General features: G+C 50.1%; 7 protein-coding genes across 7 annotated transcripts; 2 read left to right on the forward strand and 5 right to left on the reverse strand.

Moving 5' to 3' along the window:
- Window positions 1–136: 136 nt before the first annotated feature.
- Window positions 137–3537, reverse strand: N7516_000709 (ion transporter; the record flags this gene model as incomplete). The annotated part of the gene is made up of 4 exons (XM_057213431.1): window positions 137–2167; window positions 2225–3225; window positions 3283–3358; window positions 3412–3537. The coding sequence occupies 4 exons, from the start codon at window positions 3535–3537 to the stop codon at window positions 137–139; spliced, it is 3234 nt and encodes a 1077-aa protein (XP_057075314.1).
- Window positions 3538–4783: 1246 nt separating this feature from the next.
- On the forward strand, window positions 4784–11663 carry N7516_000710 (bifunctional carbamoylphosphate synthetase/aspartate transcarbamylase; the record flags this gene model as incomplete). The annotated part of the gene is made up of 3 exons (XM_057213432.1): window positions 4784–5477; window positions 5558–11550; window positions 11607–11663. The coding sequence occupies 3 exons, from the start codon at window positions 4784–4786 to the stop codon at window positions 11661–11663; spliced, it is 6744 nt and encodes a 2247-aa protein (XP_057075315.1).
- A 505-nt stretch (window positions 11664–12168) lies between these two features.
- On the reverse strand, window positions 12169–13881 carry N7516_000711 (uncharacterized protein; the record flags this gene model as incomplete). Its single annotated transcript, XM_057213433.1, has 5 exons — window positions 12169–13020; window positions 13085–13144; window positions 13203–13469; window positions 13533–13603; window positions 13668–13881. The coding sequence occupies 5 exons, from the start codon at window positions 13879–13881 to the stop codon at window positions 12169–12171; spliced, it is 1464 nt and encodes a 487-aa protein (XP_057075316.1).
- A 455-nt stretch (window positions 13882–14336) lies between these two features.
- Window positions 14337–16041, reverse strand: N7516_000712 (acyl-CoA synthetase; the record flags this gene model as incomplete). The annotated part of the gene is made up of 3 exons (XM_057213434.1): window positions 14337–14501; window positions 14568–15703; window positions 15765–16041. The coding sequence occupies 3 exons, from the start codon at window positions 16039–16041 to the stop codon at window positions 14337–14339; spliced, it is 1578 nt and encodes a 525-aa protein (XP_057075317.1).
- Window positions 16042–16392: 351 nt separating this feature from the next.
- Window positions 16393–17138, reverse strand: N7516_000713 (putative nucleoside-diphosphate-sugar epimerase; the record flags this gene model as incomplete). Its single annotated transcript, XM_057213435.1, has 3 exons — window positions 16393–16626; window positions 16676–16868; window positions 16927–17138. 3 exons carry the CDS (start codon window positions 17136–17138, stop codon window positions 16393–16395), a joined length of 639 nt encoding a protein of 212 aa, XP_057075318.1.
- Window positions 17139–17357: 219 nt separating this feature from the next.
- N7516_000714 (exocyst subunit EXO84) lies at window positions 17358–19531 on the reverse strand (the record flags this gene model as incomplete). Its single annotated transcript, XM_057213436.1, has 3 exons — window positions 17358–17748; window positions 17808–19080; window positions 19144–19531. The coding sequence occupies 3 exons, from the start codon at window positions 19529–19531 to the stop codon at window positions 17358–17360; spliced, it is 2052 nt and encodes a 683-aa protein (XP_057075319.1).
- A 188-nt stretch (window positions 19532–19719) lies between these two features.
- N7516_000715 (TOM complex receptor protein TOM20) lies at window positions 19720–20652 on the forward strand. The gene is made up of 4 exons (XM_057213437.1): window positions 19720–19824; window positions 19877–20128; window positions 20235–20296; window positions 20355–20652. The coding sequence occupies exons 1-4, from the start codon at window positions 19770–19772 to the stop codon at window positions 20478–20480; spliced, it is 495 nt and encodes a 164-aa protein (XP_057075320.1). The 5' UTR covers window positions 19720–19769; the 3' UTR covers window positions 20481–20652.
- The last annotated feature ends 1293 nt before the right edge of the window (window positions 20653–21945 follow it).

A 21945-nucleotide genomic window follows, 5' to 3' on the forward strand; every position in this document is an offset into this window, starting at 1 on the left:
GTATCTGGTATCCGAAAAACAAAAAGCCAACGCGCCAGGGACAAAAACAGATATCCGTAAAGCAAAGGAGCCTCCCAATCAATTTACAGGAGATTTTACATGGTGTTACCACCAAAAGGCAGGATGTGCTGAACAATTAAGTAGACGGCAGAATATCATCACCGGGTCCGTGTCCTTTGAATGGGCTTCCACCACTGCCAGCCCGGCTCACGGGCGAATTGATGCTTTTCTTCTTCGGGTCTTTCTTGTCACGCTTCTTTTTCTCACGTGTAGCCCCCCGGGACTCATCGGGTTGGCTTGGACTGCGACTGGACTCGCTGCGGCGGAGATCTTTGAACTCTTTGATCACCTCACGGAATCCTTCTTCGATGTTGTTCATGCGAGCTAGAACCAACTTGCTGAGCATGTCTTGGGTTTGGGTTGGGGCTTCACGACGAATAACGGGTGGGGGAAAGCCTAGTTGGGTCTGGAAACTAGAGGGAAGGGCACCGGGGAAGCCATCTGCCACGGCCTTGTTGTCGCCTAGGTCAGATCCTAGATCGAAGAGAAGGGATGATCGAGGCCGTGTCCCTGTGGGCCGATCAGATAGGTAGACACTGTCCAACTCAGGAACAGACATATGGTTCAGTCCAATCGGAGGGTTCCGAGGACGAGGTACGTCTAGAACGTGACGCTTCATGGTACCTTGGTCTACCGAGGTAGAGGTCACAGGGGCTGATTCTCCATCAGAAGAATCGGCATCTGGCCGTGTAGGTGTGACCCGGCCTTCCGTCTCTTCGTTTGGAGATCCAACGGGATTGTACAGCATAGTGACCCCAGAAGCATTCCGCGTATGTCTGACACGACGTGTAGGGCTGCTGCGACGCGACATAAGTCTTGCCGTAGATGGGCGAGAGCTGTAGAACTTGGGCGAGGGTTTCTCTGCGCCTCCAGCCGAGCCGGCTGCCTCACCCGTGGACCCTTGGGCCGAGGGCTTGCCATCATTCGAGTCATCATCGTTGCTGGTAAGTTCATCATCACCCTCCATGTCTGTATGATGGGAGAGGTGCCGTCTCTGAGTGGGCGAGACAGAGGGTCTTGTACGCCGAGGCCGCATAACTGGACTTGCAACACTTGTTCGGTCCTCGGGATTCGAAGCTACCGATCGAGTCGTTTCGGTAAAGTTTCGAGGTTGGTTTGCCAATCTAGTCCGGAACGGGAAATTGGGTCGTTGCCGGTGCACCCCACGATGGTCCGCAACTAGGGAATCCCCATCATCGGGTCCATTGGCCGGACTAGAGCCAATCTCCTGCATCCAGTCTTTGATGACGTTATTGGTCTGGCGTTCATGCACAGTGCTTGGTGGTCCTCGCATTCGATCGTCACTGTATGGGCGTCGAAACACTTCCGCCAACGCTCGATCCTTCTGGTATGTTGCCACAGATGGCTCTCGCCTAAACACCGATGCACTGGTGCTGAAACCACGGAATCTACTGGGCTGCCATTTCTGGGCATGAGCTGGAGTTTCATTTTGTGAGGTGGGTTCAATTAGATCCATTGGCTGAACGACCCGAGAACAGAGGATTGTCTTCTCATAGAGGCAAATTGTGAACAATATGGGTAAGTGGGTTATCTTGATAATATACCGGTTGAGGCGAATGAATTCACGGAACGGCATCAGGTATCGGAATGGTGTCACTAGCCAAGCAATGACGTTTGTCGGAGCCACGTAGGAGAACAAGGCATCAGATTTGACCATCGAGATGGTATTGACAGCGAACAAGAATTGATGTTCCTGATTTGCGTTCTGGACAATCCTCATGAAGGAATTCGTCAGAACCGTGATCAAGATAGTAACGACGACGAAATGACAGATGAATAGGAAGACTGTCAGGATCGTTTTCCCTAAAAAGTTGTATTCATCCCACATTGCCCATGCAGTTGGCGTGAATCCCATTAGCATCTGGAACAAACCATAAGCCACCACATTGGGGGACTTGTTGTCTCCAAAGTATAAGAAAGAGACAAAAAAGCCAGAGCAAGAAATGACGATGAGCACGAAAACGGCAATCAGATCTGATGCCATTATTCGGAAAGCAATGAGGAGCTGGGAAAAGTAGCGATAGTGATCCAATATGGAGAACAACCTCGGAAATAACAAGGGAGCTGTAGCCGTAAGAACATCGAACTGAAATGAATTAGCATGTACCGATAAATGAACCTTCGTAAAGATAGAAAGACTTACGGCTTGGTCGGCGATGAACTGACTTCTAGGGTAGGTCAGGAATGTACCGTATATCCTCAAGCAATAGTATGCGAAGAGCAACAGCAGAATCCCGACATCAAACAGATTCCAGAAGCTCATCAGATAAAGACTAAACCCTTGCTCATTGAACCCAACAACCTCATCAAGCATGAATCCGGCACTCCAAAACCAGAATACAATCTCGAGGGGTGTGATCCTGCGGCTTCGCTGTTCCAGAACAGCCAGGAACAGGCCCAAGAGTACTGCAAAGGACAAGGTGGAAAGAAACTGTCGATAGCGCGGGACTCTCAGTCGTGATAATTTGAACAAAGATGCGTCTCGGGGGTTGTAGATTGTCACTGATCGCCGGAGTGTCTTATTGCTGGACTCGGTTGCAATGTCCCCATTGGGATCCATTGTTGTCCCATAGTCCAGGTTTCCACCTTGGTTCATGTTCACAGGACGATGAAGATTGTCGGCGGCAGAATGGAAGACGACTGTCCCAGCCCAGATAGCCTCCAATTGTTGCACCACGACGGGATGGGCCAAAAACCGTTTGGCTTGCGAGCGAATAGCGACCTCCAAGCATGAGACACGGGCAGCAACCACCCGTTTCCGCTGGGGTCCAGTGACTAGCGCCGTGGATTGGTCCTGGCCTTGGAGTGGATAGAACTCGTAGGACAGCGCATCAATCAATTCTCGGGTCGAGTATTCCCGCAATAGTTTTATCGCTAACAACTCACTGACCATTGCCCGCGTTTGATTTGCCCCGCTGTTCCCCGGACTTAGGTGTATTTCTCTCTCGAATTGTAGACAATTGGCCATCAACGCATAGAGGGTCGCGCGCGAAAAGTGGGCCGACATGATCTTTTGGAGGATCGGTTTGATCAGGAACTGGGAGACCTGCGGCGAGCGTAATTGGTCCCATGTTAAGGTGGTTTCGCAGCGGGAAGCGATCAGGGGACGAATGGCGTGGGTGATGTTGTAAACAGGCAGTGCGTCTATTCAGTTGGTCAATTGCTCGCCGTATGCGTCGTATCCTAGAGATCTCTTCGTACCCAAATGTGACGCAGAGAACATGGGCAATAGAGGAGTAGACTCCAGTGGTCCGTCTCCTGCGTCTTCGTCCCAGCCCTGTTCCATATCCTCTAGGTCGATTTCGCGAACCCCTGGCGCATCATCGCTACTTTCATCGGCTCGGGGACGCGTCGCGAGTTGTTATGCGCGGCACGAAAGCCCGGGGTGGGGGTCGAGAATGGGGACTGCTCGATCTGCCCGCGCTGGCGCTTTGGACGAAGCAGCGAGGCGAACATGGTGAGGAAATTTCAGAATCTAAATCAGCATAACTGAAGTTGTTGGGGAGGTGGATGTTAGATCATTGCGGAGTCAAACGCGAAGACGCGAGAAAATGAAAGAAATAAAAGAGCAGGAAAGCAAACGAAGTTCAAGGTTAGTCCAGGCCCAAGCGGGATTAATTTAGTCCAAAGATCGAAAGATAGTCCAAAGATAGTCCAAAGATAGTACGAATACTAGCACACTTATTAGTACTAGAGGGAAAATCTAAGCTCACATGTTTAACTCTCCCCCCACGTCATTGTACTGATTTACCCCAAGGTTCATTTCCTTATTTAATATTCCATTCTTTACCTATAACACACATAGATAGTAGGTATATGTTTAGAGATCTTTTGAATCTTTTAGACTAATATAGGTATTATATCTACCCATCAACTTGAAAGGATATGGATTTTTTTTTTTTTTTTTTTTTTTTTTTTTTTTTTCAGTCATGAATCCTGTTTCAACAATATGCAATGGATGTAGTACATACAGGAAGCCTATATGTACATAGAACACACTCGATAGGTCAGAAAGATTCGCCACATGTGCAACATTAATGGGATTACCAGCATTGTACTACATATTTATCTTTTTGAGATGAGATAGAATATATCTTATACTAATCTAAATATCTAATACTGTTCTCGTCCGTATAGTGGTAACTATATAGATTACCTACTGTACACTGCCTATATTAATATATGATACCGTTATCGGCCCACTGCCCGTGCATTGCATCATATGCAGTAACACCTGCATGTATACGGAGTAAAAATATGGGATTTAACAGATAGAATCATAGAAATACTCAAAATATATCAATTGGCCATAGATAGTTAGAAAAGAATAATAAAAATAAAAAAAAGAATCCTACAGCATGATAATCCATAATAGGAATTATCGCAACTTCGGAAAATCTCTGCGGTGAAACTGATTGACCGAAAACAGAAAGAGTGGGGCCCCCGAAAAAGCTTTTTGCACGAAAATATTTTCTGCCGAACTCGTTTCTCTTCCCTCTCTTCCTCCTCCACAGCTGGTTGCAGCAAGCAGTTTCTTTTCTTTACCTTTTTTTATTTTTTTATTTTATATCTATACTCCTTTCTGCGGTCCTTTTTTTCCAAATTGCAACAATCCCTTTTTTTCGCCAGATGAACTAGAGTGACCTGCTTGCACTAGATCGTCCCTCGAGAGGACTTGTTCCCTCAACACCAATTCCTTCCGATGTCTCCCAATTCCCTTGAGGATCCAGCTCTGCCTACCAGCCCCCACCTTGGTAGTGTGGTTGGTTACCCAGAGACCCTGCCCAACATGGATTCTGTCAGTGGAGTGATCAAGCCCGCCTCCATCCCAGTCCGGGGTGGCTCAGACCGATTGGCTGCCCTCGAACTCGCAGATGGCACTATCTACCAGGGTTACAACTTTGGTGCTGAAAAGAGCGTCTCGGGTGAATTGGTCTTCCAGACTGGTATGGTCGGTTACCCCGAGTCCATCACCGATCCCTCATACCGCGGCCAGATCCTGGTCGTCACTTTCCCGCTTGTGGGTAACTACGGTGTCCCTTCGCATGATGAGATGTGTAAGCTCCTGAAGGACTTGCCCAAGCACTTCGAGTCCAGTCAGATCCACATTTCGGCGCTGGTGGTGGCATCCTACGCCGGTGAGGATTTCTCACACTTCTTGGCCAAGTCCTCCCTGGGCGATTGGCTTAAGTCCGAGGGCATTCCGGCCATGCACGGTGTCGACACTCGTGCTTTGACCAAGCGCCTTCGTCAGACAGGTAGCATGCTGGGTCGCATGCTGCTGCAAAAGTCCGGCTCCACTCCCGATGTTGCTGGTGCCGCCGGTGTCGACTGGAAGTCTCACTTTGAGGAGACCGAATGGGTGGACCCCAACACAAAGAACCTCGTTGCTGAGGGTGAGTGATCTACCAAGCTGATAATAGTGGGAAAGCAAACGAGGATTTGGTTTCTGACAGTATCTTGTTTCCCCTTATAGTCTCCATTCGCGAACCTCGCCTATTCACACCCCCCGCGGATGTCGCCCTCAAACACCCCTCGGGCCGTGCAGTCCGCGTGCTCTGTTTGGATGTCGGTATGAAGTACAACCAGCTGCGTTGCTTGCTTGCCCGCGGTGTAGAGGTTCTGGTTGTGCCCTGGGACTATGATTTCCCCACCCTTGCTGGAAAGGATTTCGACGGTCTGTTCGTGTCGAACGGTCCTGGTGATCCCGCGACTCTGACCGTTACCACCAAGAACCTGGCCAAGATGTTCGAGGAGGCCCGTACTCCCGTGTTCGGTATCTGTCTCGGTCACCAGTTGATTGCTCGCGCTGTCGGCGCTCAGACTACCAAGATGAAGTTCGGTAACCGCGGTCACAACATTCCCTGCACAAGCATGCTCTCTGGCAAGTGTCACATTACTTCTCAGAACCACGGTTATGCTGTGGATGCTAGCAGCCTTGACAACGGATGGGAAGAGCTGTTTGTCAACGCGAATGACGGCAGTAACGAGGGTATTCGTCACACCAGCCGCCCCTTCTTCAGTGTTCAATTCCACCCTGAGAGTACACCCGGCCCCCGGGATACCGAGTACCTGTTTGATGTGTTCATCCAGAGCATCCAGTCTACTATTGCCTCCCCCGCGGCTCTCAGCCTGCCTGTCTCTTTCCCCGGCGGCACCAAGGCCGATAACATCGTGGCTGCCCCCAGAGTCTCTGTTAAGAAGGTTCTGGTTCTTGGTTCCGGTGGTCTCAGCATTGGTCAGGCTGGAGAGTTTGATTACTCTGGCAGTCAAGCCATTAAGGCTTTGAAGGAAGAGGGTATCTACACCATTTTGATCAACCCCAACATTGCCACCATTCAGACCTCCAAGGGTCTGGCTGACAAGGTTTACTTCCTGCCCGTCAACGCCGAGTTCGTCCGCAAGGTCATCAAGCACGAGCGTCCTGATGCCATCTACGTCACTTTCGGTGGCCAGACTGCCCTTTCGGTTGGTATCCAGCTCAAGGACGAGTTTGAAGAGCTTGGCGTCAAGGTTCTCGGTACCCCCATTGATACTATCATTACTACCGAGGATCGTGAGCTGTTCGCTCGCAGCATGGATTCCATCAACGAGAAGTGTGCTAAGTCTGCTTCTGCCTCCACCCTCGAGGAGTCCCTGCGTGTTGTCGAAGACATCGGCTTCCCCGTCATTGTCCGTGCCGCCTACGCTCTTGGTGGTCTGGGCAGTGGTTTCGCAGAGGACATGGATCAGCTCAAGGATCTTTGCACCAAGGCTCTGGCCGTCAGCCCCCAGGTTCTGATCGAGCGTAGTATGAAGGGCTGGAAGGAAATTGAGTACGAGGTTGTTCGTGATGCCCAGGACAACTGCATCACTGTCTGCAACATGGAGAACTTCGATCCTCTTGGTATTCACACTGGTGATTCCATTGTCGTGGCTCCTTCCCAGACTCTCTCGGATGAGGACTACAACATGCTCCGCACCACCGCAGTCAACGTCATTCGTCACCTCGGTGTTGTCGGTGAATGTAACATTCAGTATGCCCTTAACCCCTTCTCTAGGGAGTACTGCATCATTGAGGTCAACGCTCGTCTGTCTCGATCCTCCGCCCTCGCCTCTAAGGCCACCGGATACCCTCTTGCATTCATTGCTGCTAAGTTGGGTCTTGGTATCCCCCTGAACGAGATTAAGAACTCCGTCACCAAGTCCACTTGCGCCTGTTTCGAACCGTCGCTTGACTACTGTGTGGTCAAGATCCCTCGCTGGGATCTGAAGAAGTTCACTCGCGTGTCTACTCAGCTTGGTTCCTCTATGAAGAGTGTGGGTGAAGTTATGAGCATTGGCCGAACCTTCGAGGAAGCTATCCAGAAGGCCATTCGCTCGGTTGATTTCCACAACCTTGGTTTCAACGAGTCCGATGCCCTCATGTCTATCAAGGGCGAGCTCCAGACTCCCTCCGACCAGCGTCTGTTTGCCATTGCCAATGCCATGGCCACCGGTTACACTGTTGATGATATCTGGAAGCTCACCAGCATTGACAAGTGGTTCCTCAGCCGCCTCAAGGGCCTCAGCGACTTCGGCAAGTCCATGTCCACCTTCAATGCTACCTCCGTGCCCGTGCCTATGATTCGCCAGGCCAAGCAGCTCGGTTTCTCCGATCGCCAGCTCGCCAACTTCCTGGACTCCAACGAGCTCGCTGTGCGCCGCATGCGTGTCGAGGCCGGTATCACACCCATTGTCAAGCAGATTGATACCGTCGCCGCCGAGTTCCCAGCTGTGACCAACTACCTCTACCTGACCTACAATGCTTCTCAGCATGACCTGACTTTCGACGATCACGGTATCATGGTTTTGGGTTCCGGTGTCTACCGTATCGGTTCCTCCGTCGAATTCGATTGGTGTTCCGTGCGTACCATTCGTACGCTCCGCGAGCAGGGCCACAAGACTATCATGGTTAACTACAACCCGGAGACTGTCAGTACCGATTACGATGAGGCTGACCGCCTTTACTTCGAGAACATCAACTTGGAGACCGTTCTGGACATCTACCAACTGGAGACTTCCAGCGGTGTCATTATGTCTATGGGTGGTCAGACCCCTAACAACATTGCTCTGCCTCTTCACCGCCTCAATGTCAACATCCTGGGTACCTCTCCTGAGATGATTGATGGTGCTGAGAACCGTTACAAGTTCTCCCGCATGTTGGATCGCATCGAGGTTGATCAGCCCGCTTGGAAGGAGCTGACTAGCATTGACGAGGCCCGCGGTTTCTGTGACAAGGTCGGCTACCCCGTGCTGGTCCGCCCCTCATACGTGCTCTCTGGTGCTGCTATGAACACTGTCTACTCCGAGCACGATCTGGCCAGCTACCTGAACCAGGCTGTCGATGTCTCGCGTGAGCACCCTGTTGTTATCACCAAGTACATTGAAAATGCCAAGGAGATTGAGATGGACGCTGTTGCCCGTAACGGTGTTATGGTTGGCCACTTCATCTCTGAGCACGTTGAGAACGCTGGTGTTCACTCTGGTGACGCTACTCTGATCCTGCCTCCCCAGGATCTGAGCCCGGAGACCGTCCGTCGCATTGAGGAGGCTACCCGCAAGATCGGTAATGCCCTGAACGTTACTGGTCCTTACAACATCCAGTTCATTGCCAAGGATAATGACATCAAGGTCATTGAGTGCAACGTTCGTGCCTCGCGTTCGTTCCCCTTCGTGTCCAAGGTCATGGGTGTTGACCTGATCGAGATGGCCACCAAGGCCATGATTGGAATTCCATTCCAGGAGTACCCCCCTGTGTCAGTCCCCAAGGACTACGTCGGTGTCAAGGTCCCCCAGTTCTCGTTCTCGCGTCTGTCCGGTGCCGACCCCGTCCTGGGTGTCGAGATGGCCTCTACTGGTGAGGTCGCCTCCTTCGGTCGTGACAAGTACGAGGCCTACCTGAAGGCTCTCTTGTCCACTGGATTCCGTCTTCCCCGCCGCAACATCCTGTTCTCCATTGGTTCCTACAAGGAGAAGCTTGAGATGCTGCCCTCGATCAAGAAGCTCCACGATCTCGATTACAACCTGTTCGCCACTGCTGGTACCGCTGACTTCCTCAAGGAGAACGGTGTGCCTGTCAAGTACCTCGAGCATCTTCCGGACCACGAGGAGGAGGACATGAAGTCTGAGTACTCTCTCACTCAGCACTTGTCCAACAACCTGATCGATCTGTACATCAACTTGCCATCCAACAACCGCTTCCGTCGCCCGGCCAACTACATGTCTAAGGGTTACCGTACTCGTCGTATGGCTGTTGACTACCAGACTCCTCTGGTCACCAACGTCAAGAACGCGAAGATCCTGATTGAGGCTATTGCTCGTCACTTCCCCTTGAACATCATCACCGCCGACTACCAGACTAGCCACCGCACCGTGGTTCTTCCCGGCCTGGTCAACATTGCTGCATTCGTCCCGAACCTGGTTTCCGCTGGTTCAAAGGACTTTGAGGCCGTTTCCAAGGCTTCGATTTCAGGCGGTTTCAGCATGATCCGTGTGATGCCAGTCGGTGTTGACAGCTCGGTCACCGAGTCCCGCGACCTGAAGATCGTTCAGCAGAACGCTCAGGGCAAGTCGCTCTGCGACTTCAATGTCTCTGTTGCGGCCACTGCCACCAACTCTGACCAGATCATCCAGATGACTGGTGAGGTTGGATCTCTCTTCGTCCCCTTCAACCACTTGTCGGGCAACATCAACAAGGTGGCCACTGTCACCAACCACTTCAGCTCCTGGCCCTCGAGCAAGCCTCTGATCACTGATGCCAAGAGCACTGATCTTGCCTCGATTCTGTTGTTGGCCAGCCTTCACAGCCGTAACATTCACGTCATGAGTGTTACCTCCAAGGAGGATATCAGCCTTATTGCTCTGAGCAAGGAGAAGGGCCTCAAGGTGACCTGTGATGTTTCCATCTACTCCCTCTTCCTCTCCCGCGAGGACTTCCCGGCCTGTAGCTCCCTGCCTACTGCCGAGGATCAGAAGGCTCTATGGGACCACATGAGCACCATCGATGTCTTCGCCATTGGCAGCATTCCCTTCCAAGTTGCTGGCAAGGAGGCCACACCTGAGTCCGGTATCGCGGAGGCTATTCCTCTCCTGTTCACTGCTGTCTCGGAGGGCCGCCTGACCGTTGAGGACATCACCGCTCGTCTCTATGACAACCCCAAGAAGATCTTTGAGCTGCACGACCAGGTGGACAGCTCGCTCGAGGTCGAGGTTGACCGCCCCTACGTTTTCCAGAACCCCCAGGCCTGGTCTCCGTTCAACGGCAAGATCATGCGTGGATCTGTTCAGCGTGTTGTCTTCCAGGGCAAGACCACTTGCCTTGATGGCGAGATCACCAAGGATGCTGTCAAGGGTACCGACATGTCCACTCACCGCATCATCCCCAACTCGCCTTTGCAGAAGCCCGTGACCCCCATGGCCCGCCCGGAGAGTTCCCTCGATAGACACGTGTCTATCTCTGGCACTCCTGGCCGCCGCTTCCGTGCTTTGGACAGCGCTGTGCCGGCCGTTGGCGAACTTGGTCCTCCCCTTTACGTCGCCTCTTCCCAGATCTCCCCCTCGTTGGCCGACATGCTGTCCCGCTCTCCTTTCCGCGGAAAGCACATCCTGTCTGTGAATCAGTTTTCTCGCGCTGACCTGCACCTGCTGTTCACTGTCGCCCAGGAGATGCGTCTTGGTGTCCAGCGCCACGGTGTTCTTGACCTCCTGAAGGGCCGTGTCCTGACCACCCTCTTCTACGAGCCGTCCACCCGCACCTCGGCCTCGTTCGACGCCGCCATGCAGCGCCTCGGTGGACGTACCATCGCCATCTCCACTGAGCACTCTTCTACCAAGAAGGGTGAGTCCCTCCAGGATACCATCCGCACCCTCGGCTGCTACGGCGACGCTGTTGTCCTGCGCCACCCCGACGCCAACAGCACCGAGATCTCGGCCAAGTACTCCCAGGTCCCTGTCATCAACGGTGGCAATGGTGCCCTTGAGCACCCCACCCAGGCTTTCCTGGACTTGTTTACCATCCGGGAGGAGCTGGGTACTGTCACCGGCTTGACCATCACCTTCACTGGTGACCTCAAGTACGGCCGCCCCGTGCACTCTCTCATCAAGCTGCTCCAGTTCTACGATGTCCGCATCCAGCTTGTTGCCCCCAAGTCCCTCGCTCTCCCCGAGGATGTCCGCCAGCAGATCATTGCTTCCGGCCAGCTGGTCCTCGAGTCCGAGGAGCTGACTCCTGAGATTGTCGCCAGCTCTGACATTCTGTACTCCACCCGTGTGCAGAAGGAGCGCTTCGCCGACCTCTCCGAGTACGAGCGTCTCAAGAACACCTTTGTCATTGACAATGCTCTGCTCAAGTACGCCAAGAGCCACATGGTTGTCATGCACCCCCTCCCTCGTAACGCCGAGATCTCGGAGGAAGTCGACTTCGACCAGCGGGCTGCTTATTTCCGCCAGGTATGTCTTGAATTTTCCCCTGATTTCTTTTGAACAATATACTAACTACATTCTAGATGCGCTACGGCCTCTACTGCCGCATGGCTCTCCTTGCACTTGTCTTGGCGCCATGAACATAAAACTCTTTCGCCATTATAATTATTTGGGAAAGGGGAATCCAAAAGCGCCATGGATTCATGTGAGACGTTTGTTTTTCCTTTTTTTTGTTTGAAAAGTTTTTATGTTTTTCGATACTCCGTAACCAGCGCGAATAAATCGCTGTATAGATTAGATGAATCTCCGTTTCATTTGACGGCCCCGTTCAGTGTATGTCTATATTTCCATGTGTGTATATTATGTGTTATGTTTTATGTGTGTTATGTGTTATGTGTTATGTGTGTGTGTTATGTGTGTGTGTGTGTCGTGTGTTTTGCGTGTTTTCCGCTTTTGGAGTCATTTTGGATCATTTTGGGTCATTTTGGGGTCATTTCCATTTTGGGCGATTTCTTTCTTTTTTGGGGGTGGTCTTGGCATCTTGGGACTTGGGACTTAGGACTTGGCACTGGGAGCCTCTTTTGCATTTGATATACCAAACTCGGACAATATAATCCATTAATTCATCTATGTCCGAACTTCTTTTCAAGTTTGGAACACCCAACGAGGATCCTTATCCCCTTGGAATTCTCCCTCTGCATCACCCACGTCTCCCATCAACGGGCTTAGTCCCTGGGCTTCCCTAACACGCTGTTTTTCATCATTCTCCCGTCGGAGCACCTCCCATAGGATCCCGACGACTACAATATTGGCAACCAGATATCCCAAGGCAAATCCATGACCCAAGAAGTACCGCGGGCTAGTCTCGGTGCGGTATAGCTGTGTTCCAAGGACCGCACCCAGGTTCCCAATTGAGATCTGCATGGCGTTGGCAATGCAACGTTTGGTCTGTCCAGACACATTATTGGCGGGCCAGGACAGCACAATAGCCACAGCTGGGTAGATTCCTGCGGCAGCGAAGATGGTTCCAACATAAGACACGCCCGCACGATGCTGTGATAGTAGGAGAATGTATCCGATACATCCAATCGCGGATGATCCCATGATAAACGGAGCACGGCTGTGTGTCTTTTCAGAAGCAACTGCGACCCCAATCGTCAGGAAGAATGCCACTGCGTACGGTGGCACGGAAAGTAGCTGGGCCTTTGCGGCTGAGTATCCGAGTTCTTTGATGATGGTCGGAAGGAAGAGCGATAAAGTATACAGTGGCAAGGACATCGTATGGAATCCAAGTCCATACAGCCAGACTTTGGGGTCTTTGAATGCATCCAGGACTGCCGACCAGGTGAATTCCTCATCCCGAGTAGCATCGGTGTCATTCTTCAGACGGAATTGGACAAACTCCCGTTCTTCCTTTGATAGAAACTCGGCTGTTGATGGGTAGTTATACACCCAGAAATAGGCGATGACCGAGACGGCAATGGTCAACAGCCCTTCCTAGATTGAATTGTAAGCTTGTACTGGTGTATATCAAGATTGCTCATGGTTGATCAGGACGCACTAGAATGAAGATCCATCTCCAACCATTCAAGCTCCCCACACCTTTCATGTGAGAAATTGCCTAAAACCCTGTTAGCTGTTGACATCTATCGAGAGAAAAAAAGAAGAAAAAAACCAACCCAAGCTAGGACACCCCCAAAGGCACCTGCCAACGAGGCAGCACTGAAAAACAGAGCCACGCGATAATGTTGCTCGTTCCGCTTATACCACATGGACAGGTAAAACACAACACCGGGAAATAATCCACTCTCTGCAACACCCAGGAAGAATCGGGAAGACAGATATCCAGAGTAATTCTGTACTACTCCCAGGAGTGTAGCGACTACTCCCCAAACAAGAGTGAGGGTTGGAAGCCATATTCTCGGGGTTGTTCTCTTCAAGATGATCTGAATGGAACTGTTAGTATATAATCATGTATATTAGAATGTATATCAACAGGCAGTGGTCACATTGCAAGGAATCTCAAAAAGAACATATCCAATAAAGTATAGTGTTAGACCTGTAAGGTATTGGTTTCCTGCTATATATCTCCAGATGTTCCAATTAGTCCTTGATCGATAATTTAAACACACACAAAAACGTACACATGTTGATGTCTTCTGTCATTCCTTCTAGACGGGCATTTCCCACATTGCTGCGATCTAGAAAGGAGAGTAAATAGAGTAATGTGAGGGGTGGTAAAAGACGATAGTCCAATTTTCGCAACAAAGCCTTCTCGTTGATGCCCTTGGAACTTGAAGAGTCACTGGAGTCGCTCTCGGTGCTAGTGGGCACATCGTGCTTTTCTGAAGTAGCCATGAGGACTCACGGGAGAATCAGTCTTGAACGAGGGTTTTCAGTTAAGGCTATAATATACGAAGAGAAGGGGGAATAGGAGAAATATATAACATGTAGCACACCATCCATTTTTCCCCACGAGAAAAAAAGCATGTTCCTCGGAGACAACGAATAAAGTCAATGGTTTGAGGATATCAGAAGGAAATGAGCAATATTGGGGTTGAAATGACGAGATCGGACTTGAAAGATCGGCAAGTTGCATACATAACTAGTGAATGTCGCGTATTCTACCAGTTTTATATCGTGAAGTATAGAAACCATAACCATAGTTATAACGAATATTATTATTGCAACTTACTATAAATCTGGAGAACCCTTTCATTAGAATATTCTATACTGCTAGAAAATATATACTATGTACTATATTGTACAGTTGGTATCAATTGAGAGGCATTTCTTACCCTTCATCAGTCAGTTTATGCCTTATCAGGCCAGTACTTTTGTACAATGACCTTCTTATTGACCTTGCCCATGGCATTGCGCTCGATCCCATCCACAACTTTCAGAACAGTTGGGATCTTGTAAGGAGCCATCTCGTTCTTGAGCTCAGCGCGTAGAGTAGGAAGTTCCAGCGGTGTAATCTATGTCACTGTTAGTGATATGCAAAGAAGACAGATTCCCCTGTATAGGCACAAACACAAACGTACCCCTTCTCGGAACTTAACAACGGCAGCAACGCGCTGGCCCCATTCTTGGTCAGCCAATCCAACTACTGCAACTTCTTGAATGGCATGAATGGCCAGCATCTTGCGCTCAACTTCCAATGCTGAAATCTTATATCCACCGGATTTGATTACATCGACAGAGGCACGACCTTGGATGAAGTATGCACCGCTTGAATCGCGTTTGGCAACATCGCCGGTCTTGAACCATCCATCCGCCGTAAACTCCGACGCCGTCGCCTCCGGTTTCCGCCAGTACTCGCAGAAGACATTACCGCCCTTGATCTCGATCATACCATCCTCATCTACTTCATCCACGATCCGACCGGTTTCCTTTTCGGTTAGTCGCACCTCGACGCCGGGCAACGGCCACCCAACACTGCCATCGATTCGCTTTTGAATCTCTAGCCCGCAACTGATCGCCATCCCGATCTCGGTCATTCCATACCGCTCCAATAGAACCTGCCCGGTGATTTCGGCGAATCTTTCTTTGATGGGGGTGGGGAGGGCTGCAGATCCACTGACGACTAGTCGTAGAGCACGAGCTCCAGCTCGCGCGGCATCTTCTTGTTTCGTGCCGCGGATATGAGCATCGAAGTAGTCATTCAGACGCGAGTAAATGGTCGGCACAGCCATGAACAAAGTCGAGGAACCGTGGTCCTGCCACCGCTCCCAGATCACCTTCGGATCAAACTTCGGATGCATCTCCACGGTGGTACCACTCAGGAAACTGGCAGCCAGGCCATTGATGATCCCGTGGACGTGGTGGAGCGGCAGCACATGGATCAGATGGTCCGAGGGAGTGTACTCCCATGCCTTGACCAGACAGCTGGCTTGGAAAGTGATGTTCTCATGTGTTGTCACGCAGCCCTTGGGGTTTGATGTGGTTCCAGAGGTATAGATCATCAGGGCGCGGCGAATGAGCGCAAACGGCGGGGAAAAAGAAGGTAAGGCCGGGGCCTCATTTCGAGAGAATGGTTCCAGCCCAATGAACGGTATATCGGTGGCGCATCCTTCGCGCAGCGATGGTGCGAACTTCTCGAACTCTGGATGCACAATAATCAATGAGGGGTCCGAATCACCGACGGTGTATAGGAGTTCCTTCACTGGATGACTTGTGCCTAGACAATGTCAGCGTTGATTACAAGGGATTTCACATTCCTGCGCATCGTTTTCACCTACAAAGTGGAACGCATACACCTCCGGCCGCCCACACGGCCCATTGCGTAGCAACGTAGTCATATCCATTCGGGACCAAAAAGGCAATGCGTCGTTCTTGCAAATCCCCCGTCAATCCCAATTGCTCAAGTATGCGCTTTCTTAATGCTGCTGTGTCGGCCAGCAATTGAACGAATGTGAAGGATTGTTGTTTGGTGGTGTCAATGACCGCGATCTTCTCGGGATTTTGGCGTGCATGTTGCTCCGCTGCAGCAAAGAGGGGTAAAGAAGGGATCGGCATAATTAAGTTGAATCTTTGAATCTTTGAATCTTTGGCAGCCTTGACCCTAACGTTAAATCATGTAGCCAATGTAGAAGAATATAGGAACCTGAAGAGAGAGGGTCAAGGTGAAGAATTTGAGGAACATACGGGGTTACCCCCCATGTATTTAGCCGATTGCGGAGAAGAACGCCCATGTCCACTGTGGACTCTGGAGGATTGAAAAGGCCAAAATAGGAAACAAGAGATAGCATAATGTATTATACCATGATTGGAGACAGTTAATAGAGTAATATAGGTAGTTAATACTAGATACTCCAACTATATTCACCTATAATGTTTGTATGCAAGTCTTAACTAACTAGATCTTCTTCACCTAACATGGTTGAGATCAGCATTCTCCCATATATTCTTCTTCTTTCCACCCTTTAAAGCCAAGTCAAGCATAGCTCCAGCTAAGTCATCCACCTTAACCGATGGCCCAAGACTAAACGCAAGACTGCGTAGGCTCATATCTTGCGCTAATACCATAGCCGGCCGCATGATATAAGCCTGGAAACCAGGGTGGTCATTGTCAAATCCCAAGAGTACATTCTCGACTTGGCCCTGCTACTAGTCAGTGAAATCTTGATGGTTCCGATCGATGTTCTCGCACCCGAATGCGCCGATACTCCTGCATAAACCAGAGCGGTTTAGTCTGATCCCTCTCAGCGGCAGCACCGCTACAATATATGAACCGGAACGGTTTCTGGCATGCCTCGTGAAAGACTTGCGCTGCGGCAAGAGTATAGTCCAAGCTCACTCGTCGAGCGACATCATTATCAGGCATGCGGGCTTTGCCTAATGTCCTACATAGAAGAGAAGTCAATATCGTCATCATGTAGACTCTTGGCGGTGGATTCATACCAGATACATGCCTCGGCATCTCGAATCTCATCCCGGATGGAGTCAGGATAGGTTATGAAATCCTCAATTAACGTGACTTTGAGCTTTTTGTGTGCTGGTAGGTCTCGCCGGCTGAGCGCTACGATCGAGGTGATCGCAGGATGTGCAAGACATTGGGATAAAACTTCATGGCCGACGAAGCCTGTTGAACCTGTGAGGATGACCTTCATCATTCATACAATGTTTGCTGGGGGTCGACGGTGAGGGACATGCGAAAACAAGGGTTATTGGGGGGGGCAGCCGGAGATAGCAATTTATCTCCGTAGGCTTCGGTGTTAGGGGTGGAATTGTAGGACACAATTATTTGTACAACCTAAACATAATCACAGCATAAATTCCAAATCAAGGTCGCTAATTCGACATTCGACATTCGACATTTCACAATAAATCAACTACAGCATGGCTACCGCGGATGGTGCCTGTGCCAGCTCGCCCGGTTGGACGGTGCGTGGCCCCTCGAACGATCCTTCGCCGTTCTCTTCCAGTCCGCGAGCTACCAAGTCTGTGAAATCCACACCTACTTCCACCAAGAGAGCGGCATGATCATGCACAATGTCGAGACATTTCTGCCAAACCGATGTGCCACGCTGCACGCTGCTAAGCTGTCGACTCAGTAGAGCATTGAACCCGTCGAGGTGATGCTTAGCCCAGCGAATGCAAGAGCTACTCATTACGCCGGGGAAACATTGTTGATAAATACCGATGGTGTTCTTGATCAGGGTGAAGTAGACATAGGAGATCTGGAAGATGTAAAGAGGCAGATCACCCTCGAAGATACAAGCCCTAGGGAATAGGTCAGCATGCGAACATAAGCTTGTCTGATAAGAGGATGAAGAACATACCTGATGCGTTGGCCGATCACATCCGAGCGTGCCTTGAGATAGGTCTCACGTGCCTGATCCTCAAACCCCAACCGAGTTAACCAGGTAACGTGTGTCTTGGTAGCCACCGGGAATGAGTGTTTGTCGACCAGTGCCCGCGAGAGAATGCCAGCAAGTCGAGTCGCTCGCCCGTCGACCTTGAAATTGATGACGTCTTGTGCAATGGTGTTACCCTTGAGACCCTTGGCCAATTTCCGTAGTCGCTCGATGCTGAACACAGACGCCTCGAATCGCTGAAGCGCAATATCGATATCAAGCTCGTCTACCTGCCCTTCAACCCACCGGAGGTTCTGTTGTTTCCCATCCACATCGATGCGCAGATCAGATTTGTCTCTTGGGGTATCGGAGAGGTCGAAGGATTCTGACTTTTTCGAATGGGAAAGGTGCCGACCAGCCATATATCCATATGATTCCAAGGGCTTGCTGGCCGCTTCGGTCTCCGAGCGCATGGTTCGACGCAGATCCTCAACTGTCTTGCGGAAAGTTGCCAGAAGTTCCTGTTTCGCCGAGACATCATCATGGCGATATGTAAAGGGCTTGGATCCCACGCGGATGCTGATCGATCTCCCAATGCCCCGATCCAAAGCTTCTTCGCGCGCTTGCCCCGTCCCCAGATTGGCCCCCAGATCAATCATATCAATATCGTTAAGAAGCCAGCAATCTTCTGCCACTAGCCTCGTTGGAACAGGTCCTCGGTGGTTGGGGTGACTTTGGTCGACCCGCTTCCGCTTCTTCGCAGCTACGAGCAGGTAATCGTTTAACAACACAATGTGAACGGGCCGTCTTGGTTTCCAGGTGGCTGAGTCCAGCTCAACCCAATTACCTGTTTCGAGGACAATGTGCCGTCCTGGTGCAGCTGGAAGCCACTTTTGCGAACCTTCCACTGTCTTCCATAACGTTTGTAGCTGTACACTCCACATGCTCTCAAGGTTGGCGACCGAGCTGCGATTGGCATTGCGTTTGGGGAAAGAGTCCTCCATCGGTGACATGGGATTGGGTGAATTTCCTACGCTTGTTTGTCCCAGCGCTGTTGTCAGCTCCGCCATGAGGGTACGGAGGGTCCGCATTTCATCCTTGAGCTTCTCCGCCTCTTTACTGATCTTGATGAATTGGGTGCGATTCTGATAAACATTTTGCTGGAGGTCGGTGGATGTTCGGTTCTTGACTTTGCGTAGGCTTTCTTGGTATTTTTGAATATCTTCCTCGGACGCGTTGGCAAGAAGACCGGCCACATCTAGCATCGGAAACTCCTGGTTAGCTTTCTCAAATACACAGCGACGGGCCAGGAAGCTCTAACATCGATCAACTGGAAGACTAGGATCTCGTAGAGCATTAAGGTCGACTTTTGGTGCTGGTGAGTTCGGGTCCGCTGGTGATGGTAGTCTCGGAATAGCTCCTGGTGCTAAACCACCACGTCCTCCGGGCACTTGAGTTGGAAGTGCCGGAACAGGAGGAGCATTGCTATCAAATTCCGGTGCACTATTGAATCGAGTCGAGTATCGCCGTTTCACCAGATCCGAGGTCGCATCGTTCTGGGGTGCCCGCTCACGTGTGGGGATTGCGGCTGGGCCTGATTCGGGAGATCTGGTATTGGGAGGTAGAGGACCGGAGATGGGTTTGGGAGCACTAATCTGAGGGCGCTGTCGACGAGCCTTGCTCCTCAGAGTCAATCCTCGACCTTCCATGGTGATTTCACTTGGCAATGTAGTAATAATTAAGGAATGGAAACGTCTCGGGAGGTCAAGGGGATGACGATCGGGTATGATTATATAATCCCTAATAGGCCCCGGACATCTCGACATCCTTGAAACATTTTTATCACCCAACCACCACTCAACCACTATCGCTTCTCCAAGTCCTCATACAGTGCTCATCTGGGACAAATCCCATACCTCTACTTCGATCTGATCCCACATTTTCACTATGGCTTTCCGAAACACTGCTATCGTCGCCGGCACGATCCTGACGGGAGTTCTCGGTATGAAGCATTCGTCTTGCCGCGTTTTTCAATTATTAACCGTGTTTACCAGCCTACGCCGTTTATTTCGATCACAAGCGTCAAAGCGACCCTAACTTCCGCAAGTCGTTGAAGAAGAACAACAAGAAGGTCGAACAAAGCGTGAAGCAGGAGGCAGAGGCCGGCGCCGCAGCCAGGGTCGCAGAGCTCAAGAATGCGCTCGAACAAGTGAAGAAGAACGGTGAACTTCCAACAGATCTCGAAGAGAAGGAAAGCTTCTTTATGAGCCAAGTCGCGTTGGGCGAATCTCTTTGTGCTTCGGAAGGTAAATTGAATCCATTGTCTCATCCCATGTCGATTGTGAGAGACGGGATCGAGATATCGGTTACACGTCGCAACAGGAATAAACAGATGGCTAACTGAATCCCCAGGCTCCCAAGTCGAAGCAGCAATTGCCTTTTGGAAAGCATTGAAGGTCTACCCCCAGCCTCAGGTAAGTACAAACCATTCCTATCATTCTGATCATCATTCTAACTGCTGTAATTACTCAGGATTTGATCGGAATTTACGATAAGACCGTTCCCAAGGAAACCCTTGAAATCCTCGCCGAACTTATCGCACTCGATGGTGGTCAATCTGTCGGCGCCAAGACTGGCACCGACGATAACATCGAATAGAAGACTGGACCTGACCTCTCAACAACTTGTATTTTAGATGGAATTCTCAAATTTGTATCACATAATTTATATCGCGGAGAACTAGTATGTTCGTTGCCCAGGAGCCGTGGGGGATACGGAAAACAAAAGGGTGTGGATGAAGACTACCATGTAAGTTGGACGGATTGATGGCGATTCATTGTCAAAAAGTTCGATTAATGGAGCATAAGAGATACCACCAATCTAAAGCCTAAAGCTACCTCTCTCTTTTGACTTCTCCTATGAGGTATATACCAGACACCTCTCTATCTTATGTCTACGAAGACGTGTATTCAACCTTGGAACTTTGACAGAATCTACTCAGTGAGCCTGACTCTGAGCGCCCTTATAAAATCGGTGGCAGCTAAGACAGGAAACCCCGACCTGGCAGAGGAAATATAGTACATAGTTATACAACATAGCTACATAACTCGGTACAAAGCCAGACTAGTTATTCTTGACGACGATTGGTCCCCTACTCCGTGGAGCTCTCCTCTGTGCTTACAATCTATTGCCGAGGTATTGATCAAAATTATTCTATATTCTGTATCCTACATTCTACATTCTAGTTGAAAATGATCATGATGGGAGGGATATATATAGAATGAGAGTAGAAGGAAGAAGAGTGAATAAGAGGTCAAGTATAAAGTGAGGATGTTCCGAAACAGGCAGGTCGGTGTTCGACACCTGAAATACAAGGCCACTATCTCCCAGCCCTAATCACACTGGGACATAATACATATCCCCAACTTTCAAATATTTTCTAATAACAGTATCGAGGAAAACTGGAGGTTTCTGCAGCCTATACCCCTGAGTGTAGCATTCCAACACAGCCCAAATAGCTCAGATTGCCCAGACATGGCGTCTGAGCAATCACTATTGAAGGGCATCTTGGCCTGAGTGGGAATTCTTGGCCGAACTTGGCCGAACTTGGCCGAGTTCGTCTTAGGAAGGGAAAGGAGGGAAAGGAGGGAAAGAAAAGAAATTGGGGAAGAGAAAAGAAATGGAGCTCTACTTTTTTTTTGGATGTTATAAATGTATATATATAGCATAGTAGGAATCCGTACGGAGTCCTGCATATACCGATATAACTAAATGAAACGCAGAAGTGAAACCTCCAAGAACGCAAAACCCCCCAAGACCCTCTAGGACCCTCCAAGGCCCCTATTATTTGTTCAGAGATTATGGCGCTCCACTAAATTGACACCGCTGATCAATTGGGTTTCTTTATGGAGTAGACTGAAATTATTTCCAAAGTCATTTAACAGTAACTCATTTAACTCAATATCATTTAAGACCTTTAATTCCCTTGGGTTTCGTTTTCTTCTTCTTCTTCTTCATTTTGGTTTCAATCGTTCCTTCCATTTTCGCGCCATTGCGCTGTCACTCGTTAATCGTCTTATCTCATCTTATATCAACTTATTATATATCTCCCTCCCCTCTCTCT

This window comes from Penicillium verrucosum (assembly GCF_028828655.1).
Source record: "Penicillium verrucosum strain IBT 35672 chromosome Unknown utg000001l_segment0_segment0, whole genome shotgun sequence".
Lineage (NCBI taxonomy): Eukaryota > Fungi > Ascomycota > Eurotiomycetes > Eurotiales > Aspergillaceae > Penicillium > Penicillium verrucosum.